Source organism: Acomys minous (genome assembly GCF_964271855.1).
Source record: "Acomys minous genome assembly, chromosome: 19".
NCBI lineage: Eukaryota > Metazoa > Chordata > Mammalia > Rodentia > Muridae > Acomys > Acomys minous.
In genome coordinates this window covers 28,404,972-28,430,517 of record NC_140499.1, presented here as the reverse complement: position 1 = coordinate 28,430,517, position 25,546 = coordinate 28,404,972, and the positions used below count along the sequence as shown (strand labels likewise).

General features: G+C 39.5%; 1 protein-coding gene and 1 long non-coding RNA gene across 2 annotated transcripts in view; one reads left to right on the top strand and one right to left on the bottom strand.

Moving 5' to 3' along the window:
* Nucleotides 1-25,546, bottom strand: part of NAA15 (N-alpha-acetyltransferase 15, NatA auxiliary subunit) — a 64,814-nt gene that overhangs the window by 25,470 nt on the left and 13,798 nt on the right. The window contains exons 2-10 of the mRNA XM_084769256.1: nucleotides 16,773-16,857; nucleotides 14,437-14,541; nucleotides 11,794-11,951; nucleotides 11,130-11,264; nucleotides 9,869-10,022; nucleotides 7,604-7,723; nucleotides 6,020-6,115; nucleotides 5,796-5,902; nucleotides 2,974-3,046 (exon numbers count right to left, since the gene is read on the bottom strand). Of these exons, the coding sequence (XP_084625382.1) occupies nucleotides 2,974-3,046; nucleotides 5,796-5,902; nucleotides 6,020-6,115; nucleotides 7,604-7,723; nucleotides 9,869-10,022; nucleotides 11,130-11,264; nucleotides 11,794-11,951; nucleotides 14,437-14,541; nucleotides 16,773-16,857 (1,033 nt within the window). The remainder of the gene's footprint in view (nucleotides 1-2,973; nucleotides 3,047-5,795; nucleotides 5,903-6,019; nucleotides 6,116-7,603; nucleotides 7,724-9,868; nucleotides 10,023-11,129; nucleotides 11,265-11,793; nucleotides 11,952-14,436; nucleotides 14,542-16,772; nucleotides 16,858-25,546) is intronic.
* On the top strand, nucleotides 3,434-9,857 carry LOC311590365. Its single transcript, XR_014776851.1, has 3 exons — nucleotides 3,434-5,412; nucleotides 6,275-6,645; nucleotides 7,959-9,857. It is a non-coding gene; the product is annotated as an uncharacterized lncRNA (long non-coding RNA).

Sequence of the window (25,546 nt, the reverse complement as noted above, 5' to 3'; positions counted from 1 at the left end):
ACTCCCAGTACCCACATGACAGCTCACAACTGTCTGTAACTCCAGTTCCAGGAGATCGAACACCTTCACACAGACATACATACAGGTAAAACAACCAAAGCACATAAGAAATAAAGAGGGGGAAAAATATCGGAGGTAGAGGCAGGTGAATTAATGAGTTTGAGGCAAGCCTGGTTTACAAAGTAAGCCTAGGTCAGCCAAGGCTACAGAGAAACCCTGTCTCTAAAAACAAAACAAAAAAGTAAACAAAACAAAGCAATCATCATCAAGCCATTAGCTTAGGACCTGCCCATTAGAAAGATCTGGAACAGACATGTTTCTCCATGTGCCCTGTTCAGGACAGGTATTAGCTATACATATGTGACTATTGAAGAACATTTGAACTGTACTGTAACTAGACCAGTGGTTCTCAACCAGTGCGTCAAAATACCCTTTCACAAGAGTCCCATATCAGACATTCTGCATATCAGATATTTATATTACAATTTATAACAGTAGCAAAATTACAGTTAAGAAAAAGCAACAACAACAACAAAAAAATGTATGGTTCGGGCCACCACAACATGAGAAACTGCACTAAAGATCATGAAGGTTGAGAACAACTGAACTAGACTTTTTATATTATTTCTAAAAAAAGCAAATAGCTACTGTGTGTAATTTCAATGCTAAAAGACAATCTATTATACATCTATCAACTTACAAAGGACAAAAATAGTGTACACGCGCACGCGTGCGTGTGTGCCTGTGTGTGTGTGTATATTCAGCAAAATCTAGACTAAGAAAATTCATTCTCCAATAAACAAATCACAGGTGTTTGAATGAAAAGAGACATAAAAGACACCAACCAAGTCTGTAAGAGTTACTTGAACTTCAAACAAAAGAAGGGCTGGGCATGGTATAATCGTAGCACTTGGGAGATTCTGAAAGGAGTACTGCAGAGCTGGCTAGTTTTATGTCCACTTGACAGAAGCTAGTGTGATCTGGGAAGAAGCAGCCTCAATTGAGAGAATACGCCCACAAGTCTGGACTGTGTAAGGCCTATAGTGCATTTTTTAAAACTAGTGATTGGTGTGTGAGGGCCTCGCCCATTGTTAGTGTTGCTACCCCCAAGAGGTGATCCTGGAGGTCAGGCCTCCTCCACGACCTCTGCTTCCATCACTGCCTGCAGGTTGTTACCCTATCCTGACTTCCCTTCAGTGAAGGAGTGGGACCTGAGAGGTAGAAACTGAGACAAACTCTTTTCTTCCAAAGTTGGTTCTGATTAGGGTGTTTACCACAGCAACAGAAATCTTAACAAGACAACCGCCACAGATTCAAGAACCTCAGAGTAACATAGAGTAATAAATCTGGGAGAAAGAAAAGGGAAGGAAGGAAGGGAAGGAAGAAAAGGAGAATAGAGAGAGGAAGGGAAGGATAAAGGTACTGAACTATAAGGAAGGGAAAGACAAACATAATACAACTGAAAATGTGAGTATATAAACCTCTTATTTAGAATTAAAGACCTTTATTTTGTGAGCATGCGCACCTGTTTGTGTACGACCCAGTACACATGTATGTGGAGGACAGAGGACAATATCAAGTGTCATTTCTCAATTGCAATCTACCTTGGTTTTTTGTTTTGTGTATGTGTCTGTGTGCAAGTGTGTGCAAATGTGTGCGTGCGTGTGTGTGTGTGTGTGTGTGTGTGTGAGAGAGAGAGAGAGAGAGAGAGAGAGAGAGAGAGAGAGAGAATACCTGAGATTGAACCAAACAGCCTGGTGAGAAGAAAATACTGTACCAGTGAGCTCTATCAGCAACCCTCTTTTACCTTCTTTTTTTAAGTTTTGAGACAGGGTCTCATCAAATTACCGAAAGCCCATAAACTTATAGCTCTCCTATCTCAATCCTGTAGCTGGGATTACAAGCCACACCACCAGGTATAACTGATAGTATTGCTATGTTTGAAATGAAATACTTTTCTTTAGGCATACTGAAATATTCATGAAATAATATAAAGCTTAAGAGTAGACAGGAAGTACTCGGGAAGCATAAGCAAGCGGATCTCTAAGTTCAAGGCCAGCCAGGTCTGCAAAGTGAATCCAGGACAACCAGGGCTACACAGAGAAACCCTGTCTCCAAAAACCAAAAAAGGGCGGGAGAGATGACTTAGAGGTTAAGAGCACTGGCTGCTCTTCCAAAGGTCCTGAGTTCAAGTCCCAGCAACTAAATGATGGCTCACAACCATCTATAACGTGATTTGGTGTCCTCTTCTGGCCGGCAGGCGTTATATGCTGGCAGAACACTCTATACATAATAAATAAATCAATCTTTAAAAAAAGAAAGAAAAAAAAGAAAAAAAAAGCCAGACATGGTGGCACACACCTTTAATCGCAGGACTTGGGAGGCAGAAACAGGCAGATCTCTGTGAGTTCGAGGCCAGCTTGGTTTACAAAGAGAGTTTCAGGAGAGCCAAGGCTACACAGAGAAACTCTGTCTCAAACTCCCTTCCCCCACCCTCCCCCCAAAATACATATAAGAGGGGAAGCCAAACATGGTGGTGCATGCTTTTAATCCCAGCGCTTGAGAGGCAGAGACAGGCAGATATCTGAGTTCTAGGTCAGCTGGTCTACAGAATGAGTTCCAAGATAGAGAAACCCTGTCTTGAAAGACAGACAAAAGAATAGAAGGCAGTAGGTAAGGCTATGATGATGATATATTTGGGCATAAATTCAAAATTATTACACCTAAGTGATGAATAAATAGAGGATGATATTAAATCAAGTTTTATAGATCTTCTAAAGTTTACATAGCTTTCCAATAAATATTTCTCAATAAAACATTATCATAACACCGTGTAATTAATGGATAATAGGAAAGGAAATTTAAATGCACTATACTTACTACTAGAATATAATAAAGACTAACCTGAATAATTTCATAGTCTATTAAAATTTTCAACACTTTAAAAAAAAACCATAAAATGTATGTACTTACCATTGGGATTAAATAGGCGACAGCTTTTTAGAGAAGTTTCATACCCAACTACTAGTTCTTCTACGATTGCCACCTAGAGTAGAAACACAAGCATTTTAATAGAAAGGTATTTATTGCTCTTGTGCAAAATGTTCCTTATATAAAGGACTAAATAAATATTCAAACACATTATCCCTTCCCTTTATGAATACTTTAACCTTGGACAAAACCTAAAAGTTCTCAGCTGGGGGTGGTGAGAGGAAGGGGTATGGAAGGTGACACAAACATTTAATCTCAGCACTAGAGAGGTAGAGGCAGGTGGATCTTTGAGTTTAAGGAGCCAGCCTGGTCTACAGATCAAATTCCAGAACAGCCAAGGCTACACCAAGAAGCTCTGTCTCGGGGGGGGGGGGGGGGGATATCTAAAAAGGCTCATGAAGGTACACATTAGTAGTCAGTTTCCTAAAACCTTACTACTAAGTTCCTTTCCTTGATAGAACATAAAGCATTAAAGCAGATGTTGGACAGAGGCAGTACAATGGGTAACTTATATCTAAATTCACGTTTATCTCAAAACACAAAGAGAATGCCCACAGCTAACATTTATTCTTTATGGTAGCACATACACAATGGCAGCTCACAGGTGGTGGAGGAAGAAGAATCAAGAGTTGTTTGATGAACCAGGCAGTGGCGGTACACTCCTTTAATCCCAGCACTTGGGAGGCAGAAATAGGTCTATAGAGTGAGTTCCAAGACAGCCAAGGCTACACAGAGAGAGGGAGGGAGTGAGGGAAGAAAGAAAGAAAGAAAGAAAGAAAGAAAGAAAGAAAGAAAGAAAGAAAGAAAGAAAAGAAAAGAAAAGAGTTGTTTGATCAAGGTCAACTCCAGCTAGGTAGGTAGCAAGTCTGAAACTTGAGATATGAAACCTGACTATAGACGGATGGGTGGGTAGATAGGTGATAAGATAAATGGGTGAATGAATAAATAAATAAATAAATGGATGAGTAGGATTAAATACTATGTGAAAAGGGCAGGGTTTTTTTGTTTGTTTCTTTGGTTGGTTGGTTACTTGGTCGTAGGTTTTCAAGACAGAGTTTCTCTGTGTAGCCTTGGCTGTCCTGGACTTGCTTTGCAGACCAGGCTGGCCTTAAGCTCACAGAGATTCACCTGCCTCTGCCTCCGAGTGCTGGGATCAAAGGCGTGCAGCAACTGCGCATGGCTGAAAAGTGAGTTTTTTAAGTGCCATAAATGAACTTTCCTCATAATCCAGGAGAAACATCACTAACCCTAAAATCCAGCAAAGTGGGATGGATGGCAAAGGTCCAGAAAAATACCTGTCTGTCTAGGTTGTACTTTCCTAAACTTTAACTAGACTTCTGGCTTCCTCAAAAATATTAAGCACTTTAAATTTATTGATTTCCTAATTTTAGCAGAGTGCAGGTGCAGGAGTCTGTAGTGTTATATTCAAGTTTCTGAGGCAAGAGGATCAAATGAACCCACTAACAGATTAGTGCAGCTCCCCTTTAGACTATGAGTCCACAATGAGCACAGCCAGGTTATTGTGGTATACCTGTGCTCTCCTCCTACGTCAGGGTACACATGTATACCAAGATGCAATGTAACATCTCCAAACTGTTTGAAACATGTCCATTTGTTAACAAATGAAAGAATTCTGCCAGTGGTGTTGTATGCCTTTAATCCCAGCAACATGGGAGGCAGAGATAGGCGGGTCTCTGAACTCAAGGCCAGCCTGATTTACAGAGCAAGTTCCTCGACACAAGAAACCCTGTCTCAAAAAACCAAACAAACAACCCCCCACAAATAAATAAAAGAACTACCATAATGCTGAATTTAGGCCAATATTATGCAAACTTAGTAAAAGCAAAAAGAATTAATTCTGTAAATTGGATACTATGAGAAGGCTAGAAGAAAATATAGGATTGCATGTGTGTGTGTGTGTGTGTGCGCGCGCGCGCGCGCGCGCGTATTTATTTATTTATTTATTTATTTATTGGGGGGGGGGTTCTGAGGCAGGGTTTCTCTGTGTAGTCTTGGCTGTCCTGGAGTAGCTTTGTAGACCAGGCTGGCCTCAAACTCACAGAGACCCGCCTACCTCTCTGCCTCCCCCAAGTGCTGGGATTATAGTTATGTGCCACCATGCCGGCCACTAGGATTGTATAAGACTGTTCTGCAAACATAAAATTTCTCACTGTTCCAAAACTACAACATGTTATATGTAAGAGAAAAAGGAGAAATCAATAAAGCCTTGGTCCTTTCAACGAAAGACTGGCAACTAAATGTACATTATGTGTTATGCATGCTTAATTTCTTCCACCTAGTTCTTTTCAATGTCTTTCATGTTTTTAACCCAACATATCTTGTTCTTTCAAGGAAGCAATCAACATGAAGATTAAAATACCTTCTTAAAAATTACCTGAAGCATCATAACAGGTATGTCAGGCAGAAAAAGGGGTTAGTGAATTATCCAAAAAAAAAAAAAAAAAAAAAAAAAAATTCTCAGTTCCTTTTACTGAATAAAAAAGGTGAAAGCTTAGAAGGTTAAAATTTAATTTCAAGAGGAAAAAAAAATCACTTCTGACTTCTAACAATGAAAAGGAATTAGAAAACATGTGAGTATGAGATGAAATTAAGAATAGAAAGCAGACACTGAATCACTAAAACACCAAAGAGCAAAAAGACTACAAAGAAAGAAGGGTACGGAAGCATCAACACTGCAAGCCAGGAAACTATCAGCAGGTTCACAAAATAGGTAGTACTGGGCCAATGTCATGGGAAGCTGGCGAGGCAGACTCTGAGCAGAAAGGATATATGGTTGCCTTTACCTTCTCTTTATCTCTGTATAAAGACCTCAAGGTATTGAAGACAGGTGGACAACCCTTGCTGAAATTCATCCTTAGGAACCTATCCAAACACTCCTTAAACTTCTCTCCTGGAAGAAAAAGATTCTGTTGGAACTCTAAACAATGCACACATTAGCCTTCATAAACATATTTATCATATTTTAATCACAACAGCCCTTTCTTTATTTTACAAGTACTCTGCTTACCAGATAAAAAGTTTAACGGCAGCCTTCTTGGCACAAGTCCTCTGGGGTATTTAGTCCAGGCCTCCTCATAGATTTTTAGCCGTTCTAACATATTAGCTGTAGAGGAAAAAAAGAGGGGGTGGGGGTGGGGCAGGGGGAAGGAAACATCTCTCTTTTATTATGTAATTTTAAATTGCCCAGATTTTTGTCCAACTACAAGTTTTTCTACATTAAAATTACAAATGCCTGCGTGTTGACACACACCTTTGATGTCAGGGGCAAGAAGGTATTTGTGACTTAGAGGCCAGCATGGTATATATAACAAATTTCAAGCCAACCAGGGCTACAAAGAGAGATTGTGTCTCAACAATCAAAAAAGTGAGGGCAAGTTGTACAGAAAAGGGTTATTTCAAATCCTTTCTTTTCTGTGAAGAATAAATCTAACTACATCAACTTGATGGCCTAGAACTCTCTGTATAGACCAGCCTGTCCTCAAACTCACAGAGATCTGTCTGCTCTGACTTCAAAATACTGAGATTAAAGGTGTGTCACCACACCTGGCTTTGTTTGTTTGTTTCTTTATTTGTTTTTCGAGACAGAGTTTCTCTGTGTAGCCCTGGCTGTCCTGGAGTAGCTCTGTAGACCAGGCTGGCCTTGAACTCACAGCTATCCGCCACCTCGCCTTTTTTTTTTCCTCTTTTTTCTCTTTAAATAAAAAATTTTATGGGGCTAGACAATGGCTCTATGGTTAAGAGCACTGGATATTCTTCCAGAAGATGTAGGCTTGATTCTGAGCACAGCTCACAACTATTTGTAATCCTAGTCCAACGGTGCCTGATGATACCTTCTTCTGGTCATGGGTATCAGGCATGTTAAAAGTGGTACACACAAACATGCAGGCAAACCACCCGTATTAAAAAAAAACCTGTAAACTTACTACATTTATTTATTTATTGAGTGTAGTGTGGTGGGGGAGAGGAGGAGGAGGTACACACATATACTTGTATTTCATTGTACATATGCTGAGGACAGGGGTCAGAAGTCAAGTCTCTTCGTCCACCATGTGGGTCCCGGGTATTAAGCCCAGGTCACTGTGCTTGGTGGTAAGCATCTTAACCCACTGAGCCATCCCACTGGCCATTTCCAATCCATCTTGTAGAAGAGGATTTCAGAACAGTCTCAATCCTTTATTCAATTGAGAAATATACTTTTACATTTAGATTTTGGATCTATTGTTTTGTTATTTCTGGGTATCACTATGTAAAAGCTGGCCTTGAACCGACAATGTAATGTAGCCCAGGCTAGCTTCAAACTCAAGATTCTCCTACTTCATCTTCTAAAGTATAGAGGTTACATACGTGAATTAACAAAGCTTAGTATGCCAGACTTTGAACCAAGTCCTGTTTCTTTCATTGTTTGAGGCATGGTCTCACTATGTAGCCCTGGCTGGCCTGGAACTCACCTCCCAGGGGCTAATTAAAGGCACGCCTGGTTCTAGATTCTGTATTGATTTAACCACTACTTTTCTAGTTGTACTTTACAAGGAGTTAATAAAACACGAATTAAGAAAAAATAAAATAAAAAAAAGTAAGTTTTAAACACTACCTGGCTTCAGTGCTTTCTCTAAGCCTTTGTAATAGGCCCAATTTTCAGGATTCCTTTCTTGTAATCCTCTATAAACATCAGCAGCATCTTCCAAACGACACAACTGCAACAGAAGTTCCCCTATTTAACAAAAAGAACATAATTAAAAGTATCCGAGGAAATTTTTCCTTCAAAAATTATCCTCAATGTCTCATTTTGAGTAAATGTTTGACAGTGGTTAGTTCTCTTGAGCTCTTATCCTATTTCATTGTCTCCTTTATTCAAGCTGGCATTAATTTTAAAAAGCCATTATCTTCAGCACTGGAGGCAGAGGACTGCTGTGAGTTCAAGGCCAGCCTGGTCTAAGACAGCCAAGGCTACACAGTTAAACCTAGTCTTTTTTTTTTTTTTAAAGGCCATCGTCTTTAAATCTTCATTATTCAGGAATCTGCCCAACTCCAAGCAAAGTTCCCTCAAAGTAGCCTGTGCTTATATCAGGTAACTGAAAAATAATTATCTACTAAAGACTTATGTGCTTGTGAGTTATAAAGATTTCTCATGTAATAACAAATTAAATCCTTAGAATTAGGCGGGCAGGGGTGGCACACACCATTAGTCCTAGCCTAGTCTATAGACCAAATATTCATTTTAAAGCAGATATAACTTAAGCAAACTTGTGTCTGAGTGTTGTAAAAATTAGACTTTAAACCCCAACATGTGGTTGAATTCTCAACCAAGTTACATTTGACAATTTTTAAAGACATTATATGCTTGTTCATCTAGCAGGACAAACCTCTGAAAACTGAAAAACATCCTATAATTCAAAAAAGAGATACATCTTAGTAAGTTAGGTCAGAGCATCAACAGAACAGGCTAATCGATAACATAAAAAGACCTAGGCTAGAGATGGAGAGATAGCTCAGAAGTTAAGAGCACTGACTGCTCTTCCTGAGTTCAATTCCCAGAAACCACATGGTGGCTCATAACCACCTACAATGAGATCTAATGTCTTCTTCTGGCCTGCAGGCATATATGCTAACAGAACACTGCATAATAAATAAATAAATAAATAAATAACTCACTCTTGGGGGGGGGAAAGACCTGGGCTTAAGTCAATCAGTCAGTCAGTCAACTAATAAATGAATAAGAACTATTAAGCTCTTTTTTTCCAGACTAGGAATAAATGGCAGTATTTGGAGACATTTATTTCAACAGTACCTACCTCTCCTATCAAAAAAGATACAAATCCTGTTCCTTCCCACCTAGAATTTATTGTCTATTTTCTCAAAAAAAAAAAAAAAAAAAAAAGTCAGATAAACCATAAAGAGATCTTTCTCTGTCAGCCATGGTGGTGCACACCTTTAATCCCAGCACGTGGGAGGCAGAGGGAAGCAGATCTCTTTGAGTTTGAGCCCAGCCTGATCTACAAAGCAAGCCCAAGACAGCCAGGGCTATACAAAGAAACACCTTCACAAACAAACTAAAAGAAAGGTCTTTTCTCTTTTAGTTTTTTTCTTTGAAACAGGATCTTGCTCTAGAATCCAGCAGGCCTCAACCCAAGATGCTGACTTAGTCCTTTCAGTGCAGGGTTGTAGGAGTGCATCACTACATGCAGCTTCCTCTATATGCTTTTTGTAAGAACTAATTTATAAATATATATTACTGGCAGTAAAATCTGGCATACATTACTTAACACTTTTTCCAACAAGTTATCTTGTTTTATAAAACTACAATTGTCTCCTGTATTTTAATCAAATCCTGTAGTAATTTCCTTTCTTTTTTTGCAGTACTAGGAATTGGAACTCGGGGCCTCCCAACTGCTATACCAAATGCCAAGTGCTGTACAATGAACTCTATCCCTAGCCATGTATTTCCAATATAAAAGGTGCTTTGCAGAGTGGGTGCTTGCCCTGGGTGTTCACCTAACCTTGTAGTCTCAGTTACTCCCAGCTAGAGAATAAGGACCATTCAGCTCAGGGGTTTGAGACCAGTCAAGAAGACACAGCAAAGACCCCTTTGAAGTAAACAATGAAAAAATTTAAAACAAAAATGCTTTACCCAAATCATTTTACAAATTAAATTTCTGTGGCTTTTTATCTCCTGATCAACAATGCCCATCTTTCAATGACGATTTTCCCATGTCACAAATTATTCAAAATGCATGAACAGTATACAAATTTTCCCAAACTTAGCAAACTGAATTATATGACTATCAGCAGCAACTATGAATTTTCACCCTGTTCTTGGCTACAATTAAAAGCTACACTGATACATGCATTTAAATACCTTTGGTTTCTTCTACAGCAAGTTTATCACAAATCTGCTTCTCATAGGTACAAAGATGTTCCAAGGCTTCTCTATAAAGACCTGCTTCCCGAAGAACTTGATTCTGATATAAAAGGAGTTCACTATATTCATAATCCACTTTATCAGGAGAGGTCTGCATGTATATAAAAGAATGCTAACAGTAAGAATCTTATTTTTATATTATAAAATTATTTATACACCCCCCCAACAGAAAGAAAAATACTGGTTAAAAGGAATACTTTATAAATACCTGTTTATGAAATGTTAAATAAATAACAACAGTATCAGCAATAAATAAATGGAAAGAAGGAAACTACTAGTAATAGAATCCAAATATGAAATCTAAAAGAAAATAATGGTAGACTCAGAGAGTCTGACTTCACAGATGTCATTTTAGCAGCTGAGCCAGGCAGTGAATGGTAAAGGCTAGTAGTCAAAATTTGATGACAGATGAGCTATTTGGTCTTTGGTTGTTTATAAATAAGGAGTAAAACAACAAGTTTACAGTTGCAAACACCATCCAACACAGTAATTAAATGATCAAGCAAATTATGTGCCACCTGATGTGGTAAACTGAGAAGCAGCCATCATTAGTCTGTGGTTTTCTATGAAAAGTACAGCTTTTACTAACAATGAGTGAAGACAAACAAATCCAAACTCAGAAGCATTCCCAAAGCTTTACTGTTTGCTCCGCAAAATAATTAATAAAGAAACTAGAAACTCAGCCAGGCATGGTGGTGTGCACCTATAATCACAGCATTTGGGAGGCAGAGGCAGGCAGATCCCAGTGAGTTCCAGGCCAGTCTTGTCTACAAAGTCCAGAAGAGCCAAAGCTACACAGAGAAACCCTATCTCAGAAAAAAGAAAAAGAAAAAACAAAAACAAAAAGAAAGAAACTCTTTAAAACTGCCTAAGATAGAGACTCCAGAAAAATGATTACATGATAGGTATACTTCAAAACAGGACAATGGAATTGAGGAGAAAAAAAAACCTATTAGAAAGAAAAAAAATAAAGTCAATTTTACAGACTTAGAAATTAGAAATAATCTAAATTTGATAACCCACAATAACATCTATCTTAGGAGCACTGTGAAGTACATAAAATAGCATGTCTGTAATAGTTTAAGGGGAAAAAACATAAGCACATAGATATTAACCACAGAGATTTAAAAGTACGTATATATACTTCTTTCTTTCACTTATACTTAGAAACAGACACAATAAACTGGCTTGTTATTACCTGCTGTGTTTTCCTAAATTCTTCTAAAATTTTTGCTGCCATTTCATAGTCTTCTAATAAATGGTAAGCAATAGCATAACCAATCCATGACGCTCTCTGTGCAGGCCGAAGCTGAAGCAACTGGTACCTTGTTTCCTTCATGGGGGTAAGGGGGAGAACAACAGGACTTTTAGATTCACAGCTAAAGCAAATGCTCCTCTACTGACTAGTACATGAGGTTCAGTCCTTAGGGGTTTAAGAAAACAGAAGATCACATTAATTTGTTTCAGTTATTCATGCTATAACACAATGCTGGTAACTATTTTAGTCAATTTTCAACATCAAATATTATATAGCTGTATAAAGACAACATACGTTGTAGCCTCCAGTGTTAATTTTATGGTAATTTTTTTAAGCTTGATACTAGATATCCTTTATTTCCTGATCTCCTCAGCAAAGTCAGAAAATAAAAATTTTTATAAAGTATACACCAGGGGCTGGAGAGATGGCTCAGAATTTAAGAGCACTAACTGCTCTTCCAGAGATCCTGAGTTCAGTTCCCAGCAACCTCATGACAGCTAAATTTCTTTTAAAAAATAGAAATTATCTTCATCAGAATTTAGTCAAAATTCCAAGTAACAAGATTTCTCTTTTATGATAAAATAAGAAATATATATTTACTTACCCTATAACCCTCAAGATCTCGCATTTGTATCTGTAGTAAGGAAAGATCTCTTAAGATCTGAAGATTGTCCTTGTCCCATTTCAGTGCATTTCGGTAGCACTTAATGGCTTCGTCATACTTCTTATCTGATCTCTGAAGAAGGCCATAAACATGCCAACCTAAAGGAACTTAGTTAAGGATCTAACCTTTATGTCCAGAAACACTACTCCCAGCTATGAGTGGTAGCACACACCTTATAGCCTAAAACCAGAGAGCAGAGACAGACAAACTTCAGAGTTTCCGATCTACCAGGGATACAAAGTAAAACCTTATCTCAAAACAAAACAGGTTTTATACACATACAGTTCAAAACACTTGGAAAGCTAACATCATTTGTAACTTTCTGAATGTAAATGGGGACAACACTGGGGAAGAATATACAGATAAAACAGAATTTAACTAACAGAAAAGAGGACAGCTTTTGAAACCATAGACAATTAAATCTGACCTGTTATATTAACGCTATAACCTCAAACAAATTAGCCTTATTTGGCTTCTTATTTACAAAATGTAAATAGTATCTATATAGTAGAGCAAAGCAATGGTAATGAACTGAAAAGTATTCACAGAAGTGCTGGAGGCGGAGAGCGGACAATTAGAGAGACACCTCTGTGGTTAGGTGCTCCTCTTCTAGGTTCAAGTCCCAGCACCCACATAGCAGTTCACAACTGTCTGTAAAAGAGCTCCAAGTGACTTGACACCCTCACACAGACATACATGCACGCAAAACACCAATGCACATAAAATAAAAACAAATCATAAAAGAAAGAGAGGAAAGAAAGAAGGAAGGAAGGGCTGGCTCACCGGCTGACGCAAAGCAGACACCAAGTAAATGTAAGAAAATAGAAGAATTGGACCCATGGTTTTTCTCTGGTTAAAATGTCTTAAAGACAATGCTCCTCATGGCACAAAGTTTCCAAAACACAATCACATATAAAACTAAAACACTGATTTAAAAAATAATTATTACAAATTCTCAGTAATTCGGGTTCTTACTCCCCCCCCCCTTTTTTTTTTTTTTTTTTTTTTTGGTTTTGCAAGATAGGGTTTCTCTGTGTAGACTTGGCTGTCCTGGACTCGCTTTGTAGACCAGGCTGGCCTCGAACTCACAGCGATCCACCTGCTTCTGCCTCCTGAGTATTGGGATTAAAGGCATGCGCCACCACATCCAGCCATCTTTGAGGAGTTTAACTTTCCTAAAAAGTTCATCATAGCTGGAAAGGCAGCTCAGGGATTCAAAGCACTTGCTGATCTTGCAGAAGATCTGAGTTTGGTGCCCAGTACCTACATGTTAGCTCACACTATTGCTAACTCTAATTTCAAGGGCACCAGGCAGGCACATGGTATACACACACAGGCAAAAGACATAAATAAAATAAAATAAATCTAAAAAACCATAATACCCATTAGTTACATCTAGTTAGTTACTGCAAGTAAGTACACGCAGAGCAGAGTGTTGGTACCATCATCCAAAATGGCAGCGTATCTACAGCTGCACTGCTGAGCCCTGGCTTACCTCTCTAGTTCTCTTCACACTTTGACACTCTGTGTCTACAAGATTAGTGGTACTTTTTTTTTAACAAGCCATGTTTTATATACACTCTAAATAGGCATCTAGTATCTTCAACAGACTATTTACTTCATCTGTACTGTTCTAAGAGACTATACTAAACACTTGAAAATGTGTTCAATGACTCAGCTCTTAAATTTTGCTAGCCCACAAAACAGGTATAGGAATCCTTGTTAGAGACTGAAAAATACAAAAGTATATTTTTGTCTGCTTTTCTTCATAAACTTCTACTCAAATCCAGTACTTATTAATCCCTTAACAAAATACAAATTGTTATATACTTCAACATTAGGTCACTACAACTAATTAAGTGTAAATATCCCCATTTCACAAATGAGGAAACCTGGGTAACAGAAAGGCTAAGTAGGCTTCATATCTCTGCTCATATTCCGTATACTATAATGCTGTCTAATATTCCTTATAATACACCCTCTCTAAAGTTATGACATAATGAATGAAATGATAACACCTTTCTTGGACCATTTAGTCTGCTATGACAAGTAAACTGGGTAATATAAAAATAAAAGATGTTTGCTGTTCCTACTTCTGTATATTCATCATCTACTGAGTCTTGTTCTCTCCCTCATTGAGGGCACATCCTATCTGTATCTTCATGTGGCCAGAGTGGTAACAAGCTCCCTGAGGGCTTTCACACAGCTCTTATTCTGGAAGGCTCTATGCCCACACCCTATTCTCTTCTCAGACAACCCTACTCCCTAATAACATCACTCTGTGACTTCAGGTTCAACATAAGCATTTAGAAGGATACAAATCCTTAGGCCATAGCAACAACGCCCCTCCCAAAGTGAGAAGAGCTTTCTTAGAAACAATTTATCTAACATATATTGTTAAAATTCAGTGGGTATATTTTTTTAAAGTTCCTTGAATGGTGCCAGTTGCTGCTTTCACTATAGAAAAAATATTGTTTCCTCACACTAAGAGGGATTTACATTTCTTGACTTGGTTTCCTGCTTTTTTTTTTTTTTTAAATCAAAACAGCCTACTGAATCTTTAAAGACATTTCAAAAGGATACACACATGACTCTTCAAGTCATTTCTCAAACCTCTACGAACCAATTCATAAGCTTCCTCCTTTTTTCCCAAACAGTTCAATGTTAAGCCTTTCATAGCCAGGGTTTCTAGTTTAATAACAAAGAAAAAGAGAAGGCAGAAGAATCAATAAGAAGTATCTATAATCTCAGAAACAAATATTTCAAGATTAACAAAATGTTTCCAGGTTTGTAGAGAATTAAAAATTTTCCAAAAACTGACACAGCAAGTGAGCAAAAGCCTCTGTATCCTGTTCTTGGAGGCACTCTTAGATGAATGAACGAATGAAAGATGAAAACCTAAGCGGGCATGGAAGCATTCACCTTTAATCTCAGCACTTGGAAGGCAGACACAGACAGACCTCTTGTAGGTTTAAGGCCAGTCTGACCTACTTACAGAGTTCCAGGTCAGCCAAGATAACACAGTAAAACTCTGTGTCCAAAATTTTTTTTAAAAAGATCAAAAAACAAAATGCACACTGTCTGACTAGGCAGACAGTCTGTCTACTAATATTCACTCTGTTGGCATTCTTAGGGAAATTTATGAGATGACAACATACCTATTCCTTTAAAATATGAAACATAATCTTGAAAACAGACTTCGTTTCTATAAACCTAAGTTACAAGAAGGCTAAACCAATTCATTAAGACACACATAAATTGTCTACAGGTCTGATTTTGGGTATATGTGTTTATCACCTGTGTGTTTTTAAGTACATGTGGGCACTTCCATGCACCTGCACATGTGTTGAGGTCAGAGGACAATCTCGGGTCTCGGTCCTTGTTTTCTATTTTATTTCAGGCAAAGTCTTGCTGTTTATTGGCAGTTGTATATGCCAAGATATCTGGCCTACCAGTTTCTGGAGAGTCTCCTGTCTCTGTTTCCCATCTCCCTGTAAATGTGCTGGGATTACATGTGTACACACTACCTGATTGGCTTTTCCTACTGTTTAAAGGAATTCAAACCCTGATCCTCACGTTTGCTTTAGGAAGTACTTTACTCACTACTATCTATACATCCTTATATTTCTAATTTTCAGAAATGTGTTATTGAGTCTTTAGGATTGCTATAAAGAACACAGTTAAAGATATCAGAAGCTCACCATTTCCAATCACCAGTTTAAAAGAGTATTGTGGGAAATAGTAACTTCTCAGAAAGAAAAATTATTCCTAATTTCATAATGCATAATCTGTGAGAGTTAAAATAGAAATATTCATGATTTATTTACCTAATTCCCCCCACCTCAAGACAGGGTTCCTCTGTGTAGCCTTGGCTGTCTTGGAACTCGCTCTGTAGACCAGGCTGGCCTTGAACTCAAAGACTCGCCTGCCTCTGCCTCCCAAGGGCTGGGATTAAAGGCGTGTGCCGCCACCGCCACCACCTGGCCTATTTGCCTAATTTTTAAAGTCAAGTTTTAGAACTTTAGAAAAGAAACAGCAAAGATTTGTATGGGTGAAGACGCATGTGCACACATAACCCTTTGCACTTAGGAGGAGGAGGAGGATGATCATGGGCTGGAGAGATGGCTCAGAGGTTAAGAGCACTGCCTGCTCTTCCGAAGGTCCTGAGCTCAATTCCCAGCAACCGCATGGTGGCTCATAACCATCTATGATAAGATCTGGTGCCCTCTTCTGGCGTGAAGAGTTACATGCTGGCAAACACTGTATACTTAATAAATGAATAAATCTTAGGGAAAAAAAATCCAATCAGGCATGGTGGCTCACACCTTTAATCCCAGTACTCAGGAGGCAGAGTCAGGTGGATCTCTGTGAGTTCAAGGCCAGCCTCGTCTACAAAGCGAATCCAAGACAGCCAGGGCTACACAGCGAAACCCTGTCTCGAAAAAGAAAACAACAACAACCAAAAAAAAAAGTCTTACAGTGTTATTTGTCTAAAAATATCTCCAGTAAATGTGTGGTACTTCATATTCAACCTAATTTCATTTATGCTAAAATACAGGAAAAGAAGCGAGGCCCAGTGGTGCATGCCTTTAACCCCAGAACTGGGATGGGGGGAAAAAGGCAGGTGGATCCTATGAGTTTGAGGCCAGCCTGGTCTACAAAGCAAGTCCAGAACAGTCAGTGCTACACAGAGAAACCATGTCTTGAAAAAAAAAACAAAAACAAAAACAAAAACAAAAAGGAGAAGAAACCAAAACCTAAATTAAATGTACTATCGTTTTCTTGGTATTTAACTCAAAATTCATTGTTAAATTTTATCTTTCGATAGGTGATACAGGTTCACGCTGAAAAATAAAGACAGCTGAATAACAGTTTCAGTAAAGTCAAATGTACTTAGAGGTATATAGTGTTATTCTTACCTCCATGCTCTGCAAACTTGGGATTGGAAAGGATTTGTTTACAGAACTTCAATCCATTTCTATACTGCTTATGTTCATAACATCTCTGTCAAAACAAGAAAGTATGTCAGTTTACCAATAAATGCAGAAGCTTTCTAGGTTCGTTACTAAATATTTATGCTACTCAACAGTATGTTATCTTCAGATTCTTCCAAGTCCCACTAAAAAGTCACCAAAAGGGGATGAGGATGTGGCAGAGCACTTGCCTCCCACAAGCACAGCTCTAGGTTCTGTCTTCAGCACCAAAATTAAAAGGCTTCAGTGCAAAAAATTAAAAGCAGAACAAAGTGAAAGATATAGATTTGAAAATTCATTAGGTCGTTTTCAAAAGGCTAGTAACTGAGTTATAGGAAAAGTAAAAATACAATTTAAAGGTAAAGATAAGGCATCATGGTGCACACCTGTATCTTAATCCCAGCACTCAGGAGGCAGAAGTAGGTAGGTCTGTGAGTTTAAGGCCAGCACGAGTATGGTCTGCATAGTAAGACCCTGTTTAAAAAAACCAACTAAACATCAAAAAAAAGATGAAAAGGGAATAAGAATTACATTTTAAAATTACACTTTTCTAACCAAGCTAGTCTTTTAGGTGTAATGGACCATGTAAGTACATGCAAAATGAATAGAAAAGAAGAGCCTTCACTATAGTGTATCAGAGAGAGAGAGAGGAAGAGGAGAGGAAAGAAAACAAGAGTTGGGGAAGGAGCACACCACAGCATATCATAGAGGGGGTGTTGTAAAAGAGGAAACTGAGTTAGGAAAGGGGCAGAAGAGAGAAAAGAAAATCACAGGAAAAAGTTTGATTTCAAGTCTAAACTGTCAGAAATAAATATTGCTACACCTGCTTGATTCTTAATTTCATTTCTAGAAATATCTTCTATCTTTTCACACTAAGACAGTGTTTCTCCTCCCCGGTAAGATTCCTTTTAGGCAACAAATAGATGGGTTCTGCCGGGTGTGGTGGCGCATCCAGTACTCAGGAAACAGAGGCAGGTGATCTCTGTGAGTTCGACAGCCTGGTCTAGGACAGCCTGGGTTACAGAGAAAACCCTGTGTTGAAAAAAAACATAACAATAGATGGATTCTGTCTTGTAAACTGGTTTGCCAATCTGTGCCTTTAGATTAAAAAATTGAGGCCATTAGCATTAAGAGCTATGTATTCATTCCTACCACTGTGTTACTTTTGTAGATGTTTGGTATTTTCCTAATCCACATCTGTTTGTTTCTTAGTTCTTAGCACAACTTACTTTATTATTCTTGTGTTCTCCACAATGTGTTTATATTTCTCTTCAATGTTTAGGATTCCTTTAAATATTTTCTGGGGTGCCACTAAAAATAGTCATAAATTCCCTTGGTTTGTGTTTATTGTGGAAAGTGTTACTTTTTCCATCATTATGGAAGGATGATTTTGCTGGATATAGTAAGCTAGATCAGCAATTACTGTCTTTCAGACTACTGAAATATACTGGTGTGTGTCCTCTTGATTTTCTAAACTTCTGTCAAGAAACCTACTGTTACTGTGATGGATTTATCTTTATGTATGACTTGAAACCTGTCTCTTGCCGCTGTCATTCTTCTTTCTTCTGTGCGCTTAGTATGTTCAGCATGCTTACAATGTAATATACGGAGGCTCTTTTCAGGTCTTGTCTGTTTAGGTGTCTCCTATCTAGATGGTTACCTCTCTCCCTGGGTTTTGGAAATGTCCTGCTATGACTTTATTTAGCTGGACCTTCCCTCCTGTGCATCCGTGGTGCACAGATGGGTCCCATCAATCTAGCACATCCTGCTGGCACTCTAGTCTGTCTGTGTCATTGTCTAGCGGTTCTACTCCATCTACTTTGTCTTCAAGCCCTCATAGTCTTTTGTTTTGCTTTGCTTTTTTTCGAGACAGGGTTTTTCTGTGTAGCCTGGCTGTCCGGAACTCACTATGGAAACAAGGTTGGCCTCAAACTCAGAGATCTTCCTGCCTCTGCCTCCTGAATCATGCATACCCTCATACTCTTAACCCACTTATTCTATTAGTGAGGCCTTCCAGAATTTTTTACTCAATTTACCTTTTCATTTCCAAACTTACAATATTCTCAGTAATCTTGTTAAATTCCCCTTTCATATCATGTTTACCTGTCTGCTTCTGTTCAAAGATTTATTGACGTACACTCTAGTTTCATTGACTAGTCTTACAACTATTCTTCTGAATTATTTAGGACTCTATCTTATTCTCATAAAGTACTACTGTAGAATTAGCAATTGTGAAGACTTGTGTTCTCCTGATTTTCCATGTTTCGTGGGTCTCTGAAGTCAGATTTCGTGGTTGGCTGGATTTTTAATTTAATCACGCTGTTGTTTCACTGAAGTATTGCAATTTCAAAACAGTAAGGTAGAGTTTTTCCATACTAGATTGGAAGTGTAGCTCACAACTTAGCCCTCAGCTCACAGTCAATGCACTAGACCTGATCTCTAGTGTAACTTTGAGAATATAATACTATGTTCTGACACAATCACAACCAAAAGATAGTTTACTATGAAAATACAGTAGAAATAAAAATTAATCCCTTCAATTCTAATAATTTGAAAAGGAGGTAAAGAACAAAGGACAGTATTGTACACACTAAGATACTCCTTAACTAAAGATAAAATGGAAAAAGATATATGCAGATAAAGATTGGTGGTTACACCAGGCGTGCCTGTACTCCCAGCACTCAGGGAGCCAGAGTCAGATGGATCTCTGTGAGTTTGAACCAGCATGATCTATATAGTGAGATCCATTACAGCCAAGGAATACATAGTAAGACCTTCTCTCAAATCACAGAACAAAAATCTTAAAAACAAGTCAAAGAGGGGAGGGGAGAGAAAAAGGGAAAAGGAAGCATAACCAAATAACTTTAATTTATCTTCTCAGCACTCAGCCGGGAGACTTAGTCCCAGTTAGTTTTGTTTGTTTGTTTGTTTGTTTGTTTTTTGAGCGTGTCAAGACAGGGTTTCTCTGTATAGCCTTGGCTGTCTTAGACTCACTTTGTAGACCAGGCTGGCCTCGAACTCAGAGATCCACCTGTCTCTGCCTCCAAGTGCTGGGATTACAGGCATGCACCACCACTCGCCTGGCTTTCTCTATGTAGCCTTGGCTATCCTGGACTTGCTTTGTAGACCATGCTGGCCCAAAACTCATAGGCTGCTTCTGCTTCCCAGAGTGCTAGGATCATAGGCATGCGCAACACGCCCAGCTCCAGACCATTAAGCTGAAGACAGATATTAAATAAAGGATGTCTGGCACACGATGTCTAATATTAGGCCAGCCAACACTCCAGCACACAGAGACTGAAGGGATTTACCAAGCCCAACATATGGCTGAAAACCAGCAACTGAATACTACTAGGGGACCCATGAAAGACTAACTATGCTCCAGTGTAAAAGGAGCAGCACTAAGTGGACTCAGCAGTTATTTAAAAAAGAAGATGACGGCAGGGTGTGGTGGCGCAAGTCTTTTAATCCCAGCACTTGGGAGGCAGAGGCAGTTGGATCGCTGTAAGTTTGAGGCCAGCCTGGTCTACAAAGTGAGGACAGGACAGGCAAGCTACACAGAGAAGCCCTGTCTCGAAGGGGGGGGGGGCAGATGATGACGACAACCATAGGAAGTTGAGAAAAGGGTGGAGGGGTCGAGGAGATGGATAGGAACTAAATACACTGTATTAATATATTACTTTAAAATTTTTTCTTAAAAGGAAGCGAGAATGAGGTAGCTACACAACAATCTGTGTTGTCTTTGCCTGAGCCTCGTGGCTAAGTCATCTTCCATGCAGTAGCTGCTCAGGCAGACTGTTCTGCCTCTGAGCTATCTCTGGGGGACAGTTGTAAGGAGAAGAGGGGGATGAAAGTGTATCTCTGTTCCATCCCTTGCTGGCGCAGCATGAAGTGATCACATTCTGTGCAGTCAATTGGCAGAGCCATGTCAATCCTACCTCTTTGCAGTTCCCCACTTAGGCAAGGTACAGACACTAACCCTGCCTTTGTCCCATTCGTCTGGTAGACAGGGTGCAAATGGTCCACCCAAGTCTACAGCTCAGTCCAGGTTTCTACTTCTTGAGACATTACAGTTATTACACAAAAGTTGTTCCCCTCTTCCCAAAGGTATTTTATAGGCCGAGCCTTTTCCCCCCAGTTCTTCAAGACAGGGTCTCTCTGTAGCCCTGGAATTCACTCTGTAGACCAGGCTGGCCTTGAACTCTACCTCTCGAGTGCTGGGATTAAAGGAGTGTGCCACCACCGCCTGGCTGCATAAACCAAGTCTTAAGTTCATGACACCTGCTCTAAGTTTCTGGTCATACAATGAAGAATTTCTGCTTTAAATTGGCTATATGAGATACAGGAGTCTTTTTAAAATAGCTTCTAGTCAGTGCTCAGGTTAAGAAGCTTCCTAGCATCAACTCCCCTAGCATCTCTGCCCATCCAGATGCAGCATGGTGCTTCTGTTCTCTCTTTAAATTACTTTACTGAAAAACGCAGCAGAAATTACCTTTTTTTTTAATTTACTAGCCGGGCGTGGTGGCACCGTCTTTAATCCCAGCACTTAGGAGTTAGAGGCAGGCAGATCGCTGTGAATTCAAGGACAGCCTGGTCTATAAAAATAAGTCCAGGATAGCCAGGACTGTTACACAGAGAAACCCTGTCTGGAAACCTGCACATACACCCCTGCCCAAAAATTTTTTACTTACTTATTATGTATACAGTGTTCTACCTGCATGTAATGCCTGGGCACCAGACCTCATTATCAATGGTTGTGAGCCATCATGTGGTTGATGTGAATTGAATTGAGGGCCTTTGGAAGAGCAGCCAGTGCTCTTTGAGCTCTGAGCCATATCTCTGGCCCCAATTTTTCCTGTCTCAAACTGTGATTCCAAGCCTCTGTGGCAGCTCACTCAGCTTTAGAGCAGAGAACTCCCCAAAAGGGCTTAGTTCTCAGGAATGGCTCTGCACTCATTCTCTTTCCTTCTAATGTAGGTATTTCTTTTCTAAAGTTTCCTTTCATTCTCTGCTACTGAAAGTAGTGTTTTTTCCTCTATCACACACTTAATATAATGGATAAACTATGCCCAGGATACTCCTCAGAGATTTATTTTTGGCCTAGCCAACAGTATGCAGGCCCATCTGAACATACAGTCCACACTAGGGTATGTGATAGTCACTAATGTTTTTACTTAACACATATGGGACTTTATTTTGTATAGCTGTATTTAAAATATTCAGGATTAAGCTTTCTTTCATGGTCTGACTGGAACTCTCTTACAACTGTTTATAATAACACTTTTTTAAAAAAGGAATTTCAAATACAAATAGCATTAGCCAGTGGTGGTGGTGGTGGTGCATGCCTTTAATTCCAGCCCTCTGGAGGCAGAGGCAGGTGATAAAAATGTAGGCCAGCCTGGTCTACAGAGGTAGTTACAGGACACCAGAGCTACACAGAGAAACCCTGTCTGGGAAAGACCCAGCACAGGAGGCAGAGGCAGAAAGATCTGGGGTTAAAGGTCAAAGAGCTATTCAATAAGTTTAACCTGAGACTGATCAAAACAAAACAAAATCTTGTAAAATAAATTCAGAAGCACAAAAGATTGAGTCCTAATTTTAGTCACTTATTTCACAGTGCTAGGAGTAAGAAGACAAAGCAAGTTACCTATGGCTACATACCTAGTTAGTAATAAAATTTAGACTGCAGCCTAGGCTTTCTGATCCTCAGCTGGCAGTTCTCTCCACTACATACAGAAGGTTCTTAAACATTACTGCTAACAGAGTTGAAGAGATAGCTTGGCAGTCAAGAACACTTGATGCTCTTCCAAAGGACTCAAGTTCCCAGCACCCACATGATGGTTCACAACCATCTGTATCTCCAGGTCCAGGGAATATGGTGCCCTCTTCTGATCTCTGGAGGCATTAGACATGCAAATGGTACACATAAATACAGACACACAAAACATTCATGCATATAAATCTAAAAGAGGGCCAGGCACAGTGGCTCACACCTGTACTCCCAGCACTCAAGGAGTCAGAGGCAGGTGGGTCTCTGTGAGTTTAAGGCCAGCCTAGTCCACAAAGTGAGTCCAGGACAACCTAGGCCAATGTATGTATTTATTATGTATACAGTGCTCTGTCTGGGTATACACCTTCAGGCCAGAAGAGGGCATCAGATCACATAATAGATGGTTATGAGCCACCATGGGGTTTCTAGGAATGGAACTCAGGACCTCTGGAAGAGCGGTCAGTGCTCTTAACCTCTAAGCCATCTCTCCAGTCCTCAAGTTTTATCTTTTAGTAGATTATAGAAATAGGTTAACAATTACAATTATTATGCACCTTGTTATTTGTTTATTACCCAGTTTTATAACCAAATAAACTCTTTTAAAATGCCCCCAAAATAGGGACACCCTGGGTATACCTTTGGAGTACAAGAACACCATGTGGGCAGCCGTCAGGGTCAAGGATCTTATCTTTGGACAACAAGTGTTTTAACTACTAATCTATTCCCTCGGGTTCCCTTCCCTGACTTTTTTGGTTGGTTGGCTTTGGTTTTTCCTTTTAACTTTTGTTTTTTAGATTTATTTATTTATTATTTACATGTGAGCCAGCAGGCCAGAAGAGGGACCCAGATCTCATTACAGATAGTTATGAGTCACCATGTGGTTGCTGGGAATTGAACTCAGGACCTCTAGAAGAACAACTAGTGCTCTTAACCTCTCCAGCCCTGCTTTTTGGTTTTTCAAGGCAGTTTCTCACCAGGAATGATGGCGCACACCTTTAATCCCAGCAATCAGGAGGCAGAGGCATGTGCATTTCTGTGAGTTCCAGGCCAACCTGGTCTACAAAGAGAGTCCAAGATAGCCAAGGCTACACAGAGAAACCCTGTCTCGAAAAAACAAAAACAAAACAAAACACCAAAGACAGAGTTTCTCTGTGTAGCCCTGGCTGTCCTGGACTTGCTTTGTAGATCAGGCTGGCCTCGAACTCAAGAGATCCGCCTGCCTCTGCCTCCCACCACACCCGGCTTACCCTGCATATCCTTATTATATAGTATTATTTTAAAGACAGTAACGTGCATAATCACACAAGAGAATAAACAAGCACAATAATCTTTTAAAAAGGGACTCAACACAGCATCTGAGAAATGCAAACTAAACAGAACAGAGACCACCTCCCTCTCATTAGTGTGGTATTATTTTCTAAAAGCCTGAGAACCAATGAAATAATAGCTCAGTAACAATACAAGCCTAAAGACCTGAGTTCCATTGCAGAACCCCATAAAGGTTAGAAAGCTAAGCCAGGCGTGGTGGCACACACCTGCAATCCCAGCACTTGGGAAGCAGAGGCTACACAGAGAAAGAAGCCCTCTTTCAAAAATAGACAAACAAAAACAAAAGTTAGAAAACTAACTCTACAAAGTTCTCCTCTGACCTCCGCACATGCACTATGATGAACCAACCAATCAAAATCAATCTACCTGTCTCTCACAAATAATAAAAGTGAGTATGAGTGTGTGAGTGTGTGCGTGTGTGCATGTGTGCGTGTGTACTCAAGCTATAGAACTTGAGCACCAGGTAGGAGAGCCAGGTAAGGAACCTAACACTGACTAGGATAAAAAGAAATTGAAATCCTTGTTGCTACTGATTAGAATATAAAAAACGATGCAGCCAGTAAAGTCAACAGTATAGAAGTTCCCCACCCCCCCCACCCTCGCCAAAATTAATCCTTTCATATTCTCTCCTTTTCCCAATATTTCTTATCTCTTTCAGGTTATCTGAAGAAGTAGTATACTTAACAAATAAAACAAAACATCACCAGTTAAGACAAGGGCTCATATAATCCAAGATAGCCTCCAACTCACTATGAAGCCAAGGACAACTTGATATCCTGATCTTTCATCCTGGATTACAGTGTGCCACCACACCCAGGCCCCTGATCATACTCTTTAAAAATTTTTACTTTACGTGTGTGAGTGTTTTACCTGTCTGTGCAACACTGGCTAGAACTGGAGTTAAAAATGGTTACAAGCCACATATGAGTACTGAGAATCAAACCTGAGTCCTCTGGGAAGAACACCAAGTGTTCACAACTGCTGAACCATCTCTCTAGCACCTTAGCATAGATTTTATAAAATGATAAAGTAACCCACATACTTAATTTTTTCATGATAAATCCCTGTATTAAATTTTAAAAATGAGATGCCGGGGGGCGATGGCACATGCCTGTAATCCCAGCATTCAGGGAGACAGAGGCAGGCGGGTCACTATGAGTTCAAAGCCAGCCTGGTCTACAGAGCTCAAGTTCCAGGACACCTAGTACTATACAAAGAAATCTTGCTTAGTCTGGGGTGGGGGGGCAGAGAAAAATATTTAATTAAAAAATAAAGGCAATCATAAAACACACTAGTGCACCAAAAAAATTACCTGCAAAGAAAACAAAATTTTATTAATAAAGGCAACAGGAAGCTAGACATGGTGGCACACGCCTTTAATCCCAGTACCTGGGAGGCAGAGGCAGGCGGATCACTGTGAGTTCCAGGCTAGCCTGATCTACAAAGCCAGTGCAGGACAGCCACGGCTAAGATCCTGTCTCAGAAAAAAACAAAAACAAAAACAAAAGTTAGCCAGGCATAGTGGCACACCTGCGATTCTAGCACCCAGGGAGGCAGAGGCAGGCAGATCTCTGTGAGTTCAAGGCCAGCCAGGTGAGGATTACAAAGCTGAGTCCAAGAC